The sequence below is a fragment of the Dendrobates tinctorius genome, unplaced genomic scaffold, assembly GCF_039654945.1.
Source record: "Dendrobates tinctorius isolate UK_male_01 unplaced genomic scaffold, ASM3965494v1 ptg000618l, whole genome shotgun sequence".
Taxonomy (NCBI): Eukaryota; Metazoa; Chordata; class Amphibia; order Anura; family Dendrobatidae; genus Dendrobates; species Dendrobates tinctorius.
The window spans coordinates 52,500-66,261 of record NW_027362273.1 but is presented as its reverse complement, the minus strand read 5'-3'; the positions used below and the strand labels follow the sequence as shown (position 1 = coordinate 66,261).

Genomic DNA, 13,762 nt, shown 5'->3' with positions numbered 1-13,762 from the left:
GAAATATAAGAACAGGGTTACACAGTGATACGGGGTGTACAGAGCATGCAAATGGTGCAGCGCTGGTCTCACCTGCAGCGGGGGGAGTCGGAGGAGTCCTGGTGGGAGTATTCCTAGAAGGAGTCCTGGTGGGAGCACTCCTCGGAGGTGTGGTGGTGGGAGTATTCCTAGAAGGAGTCCTGGTGGAAGCACTCCTCGGAGGTGTGGTGGTGGGAGTACTCCTCGGAGGCGTGGTGGTGGGAGTACTTCTCGAAGGTGTGGTGGTGGGAGTACTCCTCGGAGGCGTGGTGGTGGGAGTACTCCTCGGGGATGTGGTGGTGGGAGTACTCCTCGGGAGTGTGGTGGTGGGAAGGGTTGGTACAGTGGTGGCGGAATACCTCACTGCAGGTGTAGTGCTCGGAGGAGGGTAAGGAAGGGTCTTTGTGTCCTTTGTGCTGACTGTGGTGTTTGGTGCTGGCGCCTCAGTTTTGGGGTGCATTTGGGCGGTCTGGGTCATGAGTACCCGATCAGTAGTGGCCATTGTTGAGCTTCCATCCCTCGGTGTCTCCATAGTGTCATGTGACATCTTCTGTGTGGTGTCCCGCTGGGTTGGAGTCAGTGGGATGTTCTGGGATGTAGAAGATGAAGCGTTACCTCCGGTCTGTGTTGGGGTCCCCATGAGATGACTTCCCACTGTGACCCCTTTTGACTTCTCTGAGGACATCGCTTCAGTTCCAGTCGTCACTGATTTCACTGTTGTGGTGACATCTTGTGTCTCATCATGTGACCTCTTCTCCGTGAGCACTTGAGGGGTCTCTGGACTGACGGCTATGGTATAGTTAGCGGTGGACACTTCATTACTTGGCGATACAGAGGTCACGGGGGTCTTCTCGGTTACTGGTGTGGATTCTGGGTGGAGCGATGGTGGCAGTGTTGTGGATGAGGCAGCTGACCATGGGGTGGAGGACATGGTGGTCGAAGAGTAAAGGGTCTCGGTGGTGTCAGTGTTTGGCGGTGAAGCTAAGGAGACTAATGTGGAGATGGGGGATGATGAGGAGCTCAGTGATGGCGGCTGCCGGGACTGTGCAGACAATCCTCCGGGAGGTGATAAAGCTGCTGCGCTGGTGGCAGCTGATGGCGGAACAGAAGACGAGGAAATCCACAGATGGATGGATGAGGTGTTGGTGGTGACCCCGAGAGTCTTGGGCGATGTAGTGGGAACAACGGTGATTGAGAAGGTGGGACTGGGCTCGTGGTGCGATGTGGTGGATGAGTACGTGGTCACCACATATGATGGGTACCTGACTGGCACCGAGGCGGCAGTCATGTTCCTCTCTGTGGTGTTCCCGTCCCCCCGCACTGCGCTCGCCGAGACCGCAGTGATGTCCCCAGTGACAGTCACATAGGTAGTGGGAATCTCGGTGATGTTGGACGCGATGCTGTCATTGGTGACAGATAGGAGGGTCCGGTCGCCCCCTCGGGTGCTGGAGACGTATGTCGTGTCCATGTGAGGTGTCCTCTTGTTCAGATGTCGCTGAGTTGCAGATTTCTGGATGATTCCAGCGGCTGAAAGAAGAAAAATACTGTGAAAATCAAATTCTGGAGGATCAGTCGTCCTCATTACAAGTCACACGATGCTCGGTCCCCTCTAGGGGCGACATGCCTGATCTCCAACCACGTCTCATACGAGGGCTGGCCCCACCTGTGAGGAGACTCCCCGAGCATAATGGAGGGCAGATGACCGCAGACGTCCCTGTAATGACTCCCCCCGGGGGGTCCACAGGACGGCAGTGAAGGCTGACACCCGGGGGGCGACACTGTGACACTGCAGATCCTTACACACAGAGGACGGTACAGTGTGGGGCTGCCCTGTCTCACACATACAGAGGCCGGTACAGTGTGGGGCTGCCCTGTCTCACACATACAGAGGAGGGTACAGTGTGGGGCTGCCCTGTCTCACACATACAGAGGAGGGTACAGTGTGGGGCTGCCCTGTCTCACACATACAGAGGAGGGTACAGTGTGGGGCTGCCCTGTCTCACACACACAGAGGACGGTACAGTGTGGGGCTGCCCTGTCTCACACATACAGAGGAGGGTACAGTGTGGGGCTGCCCTGTCTCACACATACAGAGGAGGGTACAGTGTGGGGCTGCCCTGTCTCACACATACAGAGGAGGGTACAGTGTGGGGCTGCCCTGTCTCACACATACAGAGGACGGTACAGTGTGGGGCTGCCCTGTCTCACACATACAGAGGAGGGTACAGTGTGGGGCTGCCCTGTCTCACACATAGAGGACGGTACAGTGTGGGGCTGTCCTGTCTCACACATTCAGAGGACGGTACAGTGTGGGGCTGCCCTGTCTCACACATACAGAGGACGGTACAGTGTGGGGCTGCCCTGTCTCACACATATACAGAGGACGGTACAGTGTGGGGCTGCCCTGTCTCACACATATACAGAGGACGGTACAGTGTGGGGCTGCCCTGTCTCACACATACAGAGGCCGGTACAGTGTGGGGCTGCCCTGTCTCACACATACAGAGGACGGCACAGTGTGGGGCTGCCCTGTCTCACACATACAGAGGACGGTACAGTGTGGGGCTGCCCTGTCTCACACATACAGAGAACGGTACAGTGTGGGGCTGCCCTGTCTCACACATACAGAGGACGGTACAGTGTGGGGCTGCCCTGTCTCACACATACAGAGGACGGTACAGTGTGGGGCTGCCCTGTCTCACACATACAGAGGACGGTACAGTGTGGGGCTGCCCTGTCTCACACATACAGAGGACGGTACAGTGTGGGGCTGCCCTGTCTCACACACACAGAGGACGGTACAGTGTGGGGCTGCCCTGTCTCACACATACAGAGGACGGTACAGTGTGGGGCTGCCCTGTCTCACACATACAGAGGACGGTACAGTGTGGGGCTGCTCTGTCTCACACATACAGAGGACGGTACAGTGTGGGGCTACCCTGTCTCACACATACAGAGGACGGTACAGTGTGGGGCTGCCCTGTCTCACACACACAGAGGACGGTACAGTGTGGGGCTGCCCTGTCTCACACATACAGAGGACGGTACAGTGTGGGGCTGCCCTGTCTCACACATACAGAGGACGGTACAGTGTGGGGCTGCTCTGTCTCACACATACAGAGGACGGCACAGTGTGGGGCTGCCCTGTCTCACACATACAGAGGAGGGTACAGTGTGGGGCTGCCCTGTCTCACACATACAGAGGAGGGTACAGTGTGGGGCTGCCCTGTCTCACACATACAGAGGAGGGTACAGTGTGGGGCTGCCCTGTCTCACACATACAGAGGAGGGTACAGTGTGGGGCTGCCCTGTCTCACACATACAGAGGAGGGTACAGTGTGGAGCTGCCCTGTCTCACACATAGAGGACGGTACAGTGTGGGGCTGTCCTGTCTCACACATACAGAGGACGGTACAGTGTGGGGCTGCCCTGTCTCACACATACAGAGGACGGTACAGTGTGGGGCTGCCCTGTCTCACACATATACAGAGGACGGTACAGTGTGGGGCTGCCCTGTCTCACACATACAGAGGCCGGTACAGTGTGGGGCTGCCCTGTCTCACACATACAGAGGACGGCACAGTGTGGGGCTGCCCTGTCTCACACATACAGAGGACGGTACAGTGTGGGGCTGCCCTGTCTCACACATACAGAGGACGGTACAGTGTGGGGCTGCCCTGTCTCACACATACAGAGGACGGTACAGTGTGGGGCTGCCCTGTCTCACACATACAGAGGACGGTACAGTGTGGGGCTGCCCTGTCTCACACATAGAGGACGGTACAGTGTGGGGCTGCCCTGTCTCACACACACAGAGGACGGTACAGTGTGGGGCTACCCTGTCTCACACATACAGAGGACGGTACAGTGTGGGGCTGCCCTGTCTCACACATACAGAGGACGGTACAGTGTGGGGCTGCACTGTCTCACACATACAGAGGACGGTACAGTGTGGGGCTGCCCTGTCTCACACATACAGAGGACGGTACAGTGTGGAGCTGCCCTGTCTCACACACAGGACGGTACAGTGTGGGGCTGCCCTGTCTCACACACAGGACGGTACAGTGTGGAGCTGCCCTGTCTCACACACAGGACGGTACAGTGTGGGGCTGCCCTGTCTCACACATACAGAGGACGGTACAGTGTGGGGCTGTCCTGTCTCACACATACAGAGGCCGGTACAGTGTGGGGCTGCCCTGTCTCACACATACAGAGGACGGTACAGTGTGGGGCTGCCCTGTCTCACACATACAGAGGAGGGTACAGTGTGGGGCTGCCCTGTCTCACACATACAGAGGAGGGTACAGTGTGGAGCTGCCCTGTCTCACACACAGGACGGTACAGTGTGGGGCTGCCCTGTCTCACACATACAGAGGACGGTACAGTGTGGGGCTGCCCTGTCTCCACACATACAGAGGACGGTACAGTGTGGGGCTGCCCTGTCTCACACATACAGAGGACGGTACAGTGTGGGGCTACCCTGTCTCACACATACAGAGGACGGTACAGTGTGGGGCTGCCCTGTCTCATACACACAGAGGACGGTACAGTGTGGGGCTGCTCTGTCTCACACATACAGAGGACGGCACAGTGTGGGGCTGCCCTGTCTCACACATACAGAGGACGGTACAGTGTGGGGCTGCCCTGTCTCACACATACAGAGGACGGTACAGTGTGGGGCTGCCCTGTCTCACACATAGAGGACGGTACAGTGTGGGGCTGCCCTGTCTCACACACACAGAGGACGGTACAGTGTGGGGCTGCCCTGTCTCACACATACAGAGGACGGTACAGTGTGGGGCTGCCCTGTCTCACACATACAGAGGACGGTACAGTGTGGGGCTACCCTGTCTCACACATACAGAGGACGGTACAGTGTGGGGCTGCCCTGTCTCACACATACAGAGGACGGTACAGTGTGGGGCTGCCCTGTCTCACACATACAGAGGACGGTACAGTGTGGGGCTGCCCTGTCTCACACACATACAGAGGACGGTACAGTGTGGGGCTGCCCTGTCTCACACACACAGAGGACGGTACAGTGTGGGGCTGCCCTGTCTCACACACACAGAGGACGGTACAGTGTGGGGCTGCCCTGTCTCACACACACAGAGGACGGTACAGTGTGGGGCTGCCCTGTCTCACACATACAGAGGACGGTACAGTGTGGGGCTGCCCTGTCTCACACATACAGAGGACGGTACAGTGTGGGGCTGCCCTGTCTCACACATACAGAGGACGGTACAGTGTGGGGCTGCCCTGTCTCACACACACAGAGGACGGTACAGTGTGGGGCTGCCCTGTCTCACACATACAGAGGACGGTACAGTGTGGGGCTGCCCTGTCTCACACACACAGAGGACGGTACAGTGTGGGGCTGCTCTGTCTCACACATACAGAGGACGGTACAGTGTGGGGCTGCCCTGTCTCACACACATACAGAGGACGGTACAGTGTGGGGCTGCCCTGTCTCACACATACAGAGGACGGTACAGTGTGGGGTGCCCTGTCTCACACACACAGAGGACGATACAGTGTGGGGCTGCCCTGTCTCACACACACAGAGGACGGTACAGTGTGGGGCTGCCCTGTCTCACACACACAGAGGACGGTACAGTGTGGGGCTGCCCTGTCTCACACACACAGAGGACGGTACAGTGTGGGGCTGCCCTGTCTCACACATACAGAGGACGGTACAGTGTGGGGCTGCCCTGTCTCACACACACAGAGGACGGTACAGTGTGGGGCTGCCCTGTCTCACACACACAGAGGACGGTACAGTGTGGGGCTGCCCTGTCTCACACATACAGAGGACGGTACAGTGTGGGGCTGCCCTGTCTCACACATACAGAGGACGGTACAGTGTGGGGCTGCCCTGTCTCACACATACAGAGGACGGTACAGTGTGGGGCTGCCCTGTCTCACACATACAGAGGACGGTACAGTGTGGGGCTGCCCTGTCTCACACACACAGAGGACGGTACAGTGTGGGGCTGCCCTGTCTCACACATACAGAGGACGGTACAGTGTGGGGCTGCCCTGTCTCACACATACAGAGGACGGTACAGTGTGGGGCTGCCCTGTCTCACACATACAGAGGACGGTACAGTGTGGGGCTGCCCTGTCTCACACACACAGAGGACGGTACAGTGTGGGGCTGCCCTGTCTCACACATACAGAGGACGGTACAGTGTGGGGCTGCCCTGTCTCACACACACAGAGGACGGTACAGTGTGGGGCTGCCCTGTCTCACACACACAGAGGACGGTACAGTGTGGGGCTGCCCTGTCTCACACATACAGAGGACGGTACAGTGTGGGGCTGCCCTGTCTCACACATACAGAGGACGGTACAGTGTGGGGCTGCCCTGTCTCACACACACAGAGGACGGTACAGTGTGGGGCTGCCCTGTTTCACACATACAGAGGACGGTACAGTGTGGGACTGCCCTGTCTCACACACACAGAGGACGGTACAGTGTGGGGCTGCCCTGTCTCACACATACAGAGGACGGTACAGTGTGGAGCTGCCCTGTCTCACACATACAGAGGACGGTACAGTGTGGGGCTGCCCTGTCTCACACATACAGAGGACGGTACAGTGTGGGGCTGCCCTGTCTCACACACACAGAGGACGGTACAGTGTGGGGCTGCCCTGTCTCACACATACAGAGGACGGTACAGTGTGGGGCTGCCCTGTCTCACACACACAGAGGACGGTACAGTGTGGAGCTGCCCTGTCTCACACATACAGAGGACGGTACAGTGTGGGGCTGCCCTGTCTCACACACACAGAGGACGGTACAGTGTGGGGCTGCCCTGTCTCACACATACAGAGAACGGTACAGTGTGGAGCTGCCCTGTCTCACACATACAGAGGACGGTACAGTGTGGGGCTACCCTGTCTCACACATACAGAGGACGGTACAGTGTGGGGCTGCCCTGTCTCACACATACAGAGGACGGTACAGTGTGGGGCTGTCCTGTCTCACACATACAGAGGACGGTACAGTGTGGAGCTGCCCTGTCTCACACACATACAGAGGACGGTACAATGTGGGGCTGCCCTGTCTCACACATACAGAGGACGGTACAGTGTGGGGCTGCCCTGTCTCACACACACAGAGGACGGTACAGTGTGGGGCTACCCTGTCTCACACATACAGAGGACGGTACAGTGTGGGGCTGCCCTGTCTCACACATACAGAGGACGGTACAGTGTGGGGCTGCTCTGTCTCACAAATACAGAGGACGGTACAGTGTGGGGCTACCCTGTCTCACACACACAGAGGACGGTACAGTGTGGGGCTGCCCTGTCTCACACACACAGAGGACGGTACAGTGTGGGGCTGCCCTGTCTCACACACACAGAGGACGGTACAGTGTGGGGCTGCCCTGTCTCACACACACAGAGGACGGTACAGTGTGGGGCTGCCCTGTCTCACACACACAGAGGACGGTACAGTGTGGAGCTGCCCTGTCTCACACACACAGAGGACGGTACAGTGTGGGGCTGCCCTGTCTCACACATACAGAGGACGGTACAGTGTGGGGCTGCCCTGTCTCACACATACAGAGGACGGTACAGTGTGGGGCTGCCCTGTCTCACACACACAGAGGACGGTACAGTTTGGGGCTGCCCTGTCTCACACACACAGAGGACGGTACAGTGTGGAGCTGCCCTGTCTCACACATACAGAGGACGGTACAGTGTGGAGCTGCCCTGTCTCACACATACAGAGGACGGTACAGTGTGGGGCTGCCCTGTCTCACACATACAGAGGACGGTACAGTGTGGAGCTGCCCTGTCTCACACATACAGAGGACGGTACAGTGTGGGGCTGCCCTGTCTCACACATACAGAGGACGGTACAGTGTGGGGCTGCCCTGTCTCACACATACAGAGGACGGTACAGTGTGGGGCTGCCCTGTCTCACACATACAGAGGACGGTACAGTGTGGGGCTGCCCTGTCTCACACATACAGAGGACGGTACAGTGTGGGGCTGCCCTGTCTCACACATACAGAGGACGGTACAGTGTGGGGCTGCCCTGTCTCACACATACAGAGGACGGTACAGTGTGGAGCTGCCCTGTCTCACACATACAGAGGATGGTACAGTGTGGGGCTGCCCTGTCTCACACATACAGAGGACGGTACAGTGTGGAGCTGCCCTGTCTCACACATACAGAGGACGGTACAGTGTGGGGCTGCCCTGTCTCACACATACAGAGGACGGTACAGTGTGGGGCTGCCCTGTCTCACACATACAGAGGACGGTACAGTGTGGGGCTGCCCTGTCTCACACATACAGAGGACGGTACAGTGTGGGGCTGCCCTGTCTCACACATACAGAGGACGGTACAGTGTGGGGCTGCCCTGTCTCACACATACAGAGGACGGTACAGTGTGGGGCTGCCCTGTCTCACACATACAGAGGACGGTACAGTGTGGGGCTGCCCTGTCTCACACATACAGAGGACGGTACAGTGTGGGGCTGCCCTGTCTCACACATACAGAGGACGGTACAGTGTGGAGCTGCCCTGTCTCACACATACAGAGGACGGTACAGTGTGGGGCTGCCCTGTCTCACACATACAGAGGACGGTACAGTGTGGGGCTGCCCTGTCTCACACATACAGAGGACGGTACAGTGTGGGGCTGCCCTGTCTCACACACACAGAGGACGGTACAGTGTGGGGCTGCCCTGTCTCACACACACAGAGGACGGTACAGTGTGGGGCTGCCCTGTCTCACACATACAGAGGACGGTACAGTGTGGGGCTGCCCTGTCTCACACACATACAGAGGACGGTACAGTGTGGGGCTGCCCTGTCTCACACACACAGAGGACGGTACAGTTTGGGGCTGCCCTGTCTCACACATACAGAGGACGGTACAGTGTGGAGCTGCCCTGTCTCACACATACAGAGGACGGTACAGTGTGGGGCTGCCCTGTCTCACACATACAGAGGACGGTACTGTGATGTACAATGCCCGAAGATATGTTTTCTGTTGCAATGTGCTAACAAATCCTCCATCCTAGGACATTGTAAACTGTCAGTAGTAGGAATTCCTTCCCCCCAGGTTTTATCAACCCTGCCACTTCCTCTGGAAGAGCAGGAATGTTAATTAGCTAGACCATCTTCCTCACACCATTTGGCTTCTCTCAGCTGAAAGAGAAAAAAAAGTGCGGGAACTAAACTCTTTGTTTGAAACCAGGAGTTTGAATAAAACAATAAGGGATTGTCCCGCGAAAACCATACCCAGCAGAAATATAAAAATCATATTTCTGCGATCCGAGCAGACCCAGCTTCGCTGTGGTGCCTGTTGCAAAACTCTCGGATGTCCAGAACCTGAGATATGATTTGCGCCCAAATGGACGGTCATATCCCATATATGTTTGATGTTTTCTTGATAGGCTCATTACGCTGGGAAACATGATACCACTGATGAGTCCATACCAGCTTCTCCCATAAAGTTATAGCTAATCTAAGTTTTGTAGCCAAAACATAACTTGGATAAGAGAGGTGGGATCAACCCAGAATGCACCTCTCTGTGATGTCACATAGGAAAGTCTATAAGGCATTCCCTGGCAGAACCAGCGCAGAACAGCTCAAGTCGTCGTGCTAGAAGGACCCCAATGAGCGGAGAAGTGCAGCTCCGCCTCCACCCACCTTAGCCGCATGGTCTGCCTAAGGAACAATATGGAACTGTGAGTGTACTCTCTTTGTTTTCTCCACTTTTATTTTGTACCTGTACTGTACATATTTTATGTCTCAATTTTATAGCAACTTTTATCTGTAATCACTGTCCTCTTTCGGAAAATAAATGAAATTATTTAGATCTGTCTCCATGCTCTAAGAATCGAACTATACGCCTTTGATAGATAATCGCTACTAATTCAAGGGGTTTGCCACGGACCCTCTTAATTTAACACTGTGAATTAAGTAACCGTGACTGGTGGCAGCGCGTTGTGTACGGCTATTACGGCTTGCTGGCAGTACAGAAGGGTCTTATATTGCTGAATAAGGGTCTGCGGCCACAGCATTGATAATTCCCTTACTGCAGAAGCCTAATTGCCGGTTCACAACAGGCAGCCCGTCCGACGACCAATTATCCTAGGTGCAGTTCCCTGACTGACCTGAGGGTAAGGGGGGCGCCGGAGAGCTGCGCGTTCCAAGGTGGAACTGAGAAAGTGGGATATACACAAATCCCCGCAGTACTTGGAAGATTGATAGCAGTGGTGGGGCATCCAAATTAAACTCCCCCTGCGGCAAATTGTAGAGCGAGATTAGCTTGCTGGATATTTTTGTCACATGGTGCCAGTGGTGGGATAACTAAGATAAGCCCCACTGCGCCTGTGATAGCCGTGTGCCGGCATTGTGTCACGTCCCTCCGTCCGCTGATACACCGGTGTCAGTGGTGGGATTGTGACATAGTGGTGACACAGGGTCCGCTGTCCGTCGCGTTTTGGTGGCAGCGGGACCCCCGTTAGTCGTCGCCCGTAAGTGGACGAACGGCCGTGGGCTGTTCGTCACATATTGGTGGCAGAGCGGTGGGATAATCCTAGAGCATTAGTGATTTGGTTTGAGCAATCATTCCTCTCACTAAAGACCTGCACGGTTCCTGCGGGAATCCTGCATCATAGGTTTTGGAGAACAGACTCAGTGGTTACTAGTCCTGAGACATTAGTGTGTACTTGCAAGTATCCCCCTCCCGTTTCTTCGTTTTTCTTTTTCTATCTTTTATTTGGCAACCATGGCGGCGATGACAGTGGAGTGGTATCAGAAGCAGAAAAAGGACACCCTTGCTGGGTTATGCACGTACCGAGGAATAGACGCCGCAGGCGGAACCAAAGATCAAATGATCGCGGCTCTAGTGCAGCTGGACAACGACCAGAATCCAGCGAGCGCAGAAGTTGGCCCAAGTTGCCATGGGGCTGCAGCAGAGGCTCCACTCCTGAGCGCTGGCCCCACATTCAACCAGAACGGGGTGGACCCCTATCTGCAAATGGCCTTGGACGCACTCCCCGCCGAAGACAGGGATGGGCGGGTGAGGCTGATCCAGCAATATCGGCAGGAGGCCCAAGCCGAACGTGAGCGCCAAGCTGAGGCTGAGAGAGCCGAGCGCCAGGCGCAGGGGGCCCATGAACTGGAGGTACTCCAGCGGGGTGGGAATGCCCCCACAGCCCGAAGCAGTGAGCCCAGCAGCGTCCAGACTCCTAAACCCCGGCCAGAGCATTTTCCCGTGATGGAAAAGGATGGGGACTTGGACACATTTCTGCGAGCCTTTGAGAAAGCCTGCAGACAGTACCAGCTGCCTAGAGACCAATGGGCAAGGTACTTGACCCCAGGGCTAAAAGGCAAAGCCCTGGAGGCATTTGCTTCTCTTCCGCCAGAAGCCGATGACTATGACGCCATAAAGCAGGCGCTGATCGCCAAATACCGGCTGACACCTGAGGTATACCGAAAGAAGTTCCGGCACCTCCAACGTGGCCCACATGATAGCTACAGTGATGTGGTGCAAGGACTCAGGACCCACTTTGACCAGTGGATCCATGGACTGTCCGTTGAAACCTTTGAGCAGCTACGGGACCTGATGATCAAAGACCAGTTCCTGCATCTCTGCCCAGCTGAGGTCCGACAGTTCATCCTGGACTGCGAACCAACGAACGCGGACAAAGCGGCGCAGATCGCCGACAACCACGAGGCCAACCGGAAGCCCGAGACGCGGAGGCCAGTCGCCACCAGCTGGAAAGGGGGTAAGCCAGCAACCAACCCCAATGCCCCAGCTAGCCGTCCCTCCGGAGGCCCTGTCCCTGTTGCCAACAACAGGCCGGCTACTGACAGTCGCCTGTGTCACCACTGCAAGCGGCCTGGTCACTTCTCTTACACCTGTCCGGATAGGCCGAAGAACCCCCCAGCCAAGGCCCCCGGGCCCAACGCCTCTGTTCTTTTGGTGGGAGGTGTGGTTGGGAGGGCTGACGACAACGTTCAACCTGTTCAGGTGGGGGCCCGTCTTGCTACAGGCCTCAAGGACACCGGGGCTGAACGAACCCTCATCCGTCCTGGACTGGCGGCCCCTGAAGAGTTTGTTGAGGGGAAAACCCTGACTGTCACCGGGATTGGAGGCACCCGTTGTCCCTTGCCAGTGGCACGAGTTTTTCTTGATTGGGGTGCCGGGAGCGGGTTGAGGGAGGTGGGAGTGTCTGAAAATTTGCCCACTGATGTTTTATTGGGGACTGACTTGGGGAGGATGGTGGCATACTATGTCCCTGACACCCTTCCCCAAACTGATAATAAGGGTAACGTTAACCCTGATGATGTTGATGATGGGAAACTGAATGTGTTACCTGCTAATGCCTTGATGAGTAATGATGCAACTAACAACCATTCTTTCCCAAGGTATGATGCTGATGCTGATGTGAATGTACCAAAGCAAACTGATAACCATTCTTTTCCTAGGAATGATGATGTTGATGTATCTGTGCCGACTGAACACGTTAACCCTTTCTTTGAAACGGTAGATGTGTCCACAGGTACCGAGGTGCTCAGCCCCGTCACTCTGCGGAGTGAGACGGCTGAGGAACCCCTGGCAGGAGCAAGCAACGGTGCTCAAGAGAATGGGGAGGTGCATGGGGACCATGAGGAAGGTAATGCCATGCAGCTGACCAGTGCCACCGAGGAAGGTAACTGGCTCATAAGTAGCACTGCTCCTAAAGTGTTGGGGGTGGATGGGGAGGGAGAGCCCAGGGCAGCACCGGCTGGTGGGTCTGCAGAAATCCCCAGGGAGACAGCATACATAGCAGCTGTCACACGCAGTCAGAGTGCCCAGATCGCAGGTAACGCACTGTCTTCTGGACCCTCTGCTGCTACAGGAGAGACTGAACCAGAGGTGAACCCAGAGCCGGTTCCAGAGGGTCCCAGTAAAGAGGGGACCCTGACGTCACTTCTGGCAGCCTCCAGCATGGAGTTCCAGGCTGCTCTGCACTCAGATGCCAGCCTGGAGAAATTGAGAGGTCTCGCCGAGACGCCCACCTCCAAGTCTGATAAGGAGAGGGTGTTCTGGGAACGAGGAAGGTTGTACCGGGAGACAGTACCCGGAGATCCTAAAAAGGAGTGGTTGAGGGAAAGACAGCTGGTCGTCTGTGACGGGAGTATTCTCCAGAGCAAGGAGGGACAACAGGCCTGGGAATAATCCAACAGATTTATTGACCAAAAAACAGGAACAACACGAAGGTAATTTGCAGAGTCCCAAAATAAGTCCACAGGAAACTGATTCGGGGGCACCTCCCGACAATCCTTGTGCCAGATCACAAAACCATAGTCCTTTAAGAGTCCCAGAAATCCACCACGATCACACAGAGGCCGAAGCTTCCTCAGACAGCCTCATCCTTCTCTTTTAGCATCCAACTCACATCTGATCTTAAAGCAAGAATGTATTGTCAGGGCTCCTGGGATCAGTCCATCTGAAGGGGGGTAGGGGTCACACCTACTATTCAATGGTTTGGTCCATCAGAAGATTCTAGAAATGTAAGGGCTCCACTTAGTCTACAGGATGTGTATTGTAGGTTATCTTCTGCTTAGGAAAACAATAGCCAAAGTTCCACTAGCTGTTGACACAAGCCTAAATTAGATTATGGTCCAGGTACATCACAAGACATTGCAAAGTATTGGGGGAAGGAGACATGGTTAATTTACAGCAAATGAATCAGAGGAAAGTTAAATGACCTATTATACAAA

The 13,762-nt window shown here is 55.9% G+C and overlaps 1 protein-coding gene across 2 annotated transcripts in view; it reads right to left on the bottom strand.

Annotated features, from left to right (window-relative positions):
• LOC141078994 (uncharacterized) overlaps window positions 1-1,744 on the bottom strand; it is a 43,660-nt gene extending 41,916 nt beyond the window's left edge. For both annotated transcript variants that reach the window (XM_073565259.1, XM_073565260.1), the window contains exon 1: window positions 73-1,744. In XM_073565259.1, the coding sequence (XP_073421360.1) occupies window positions 73-1,600 (1,528 nt within the window). In that variant the 5' untranslated portion in view covers window positions 1,601-1,744. The remainder of the gene's footprint in view (window positions 1-72) is intronic.
• Between the last annotated feature and the right edge of the window lie 12,018 nt (window positions 1,745-13,762).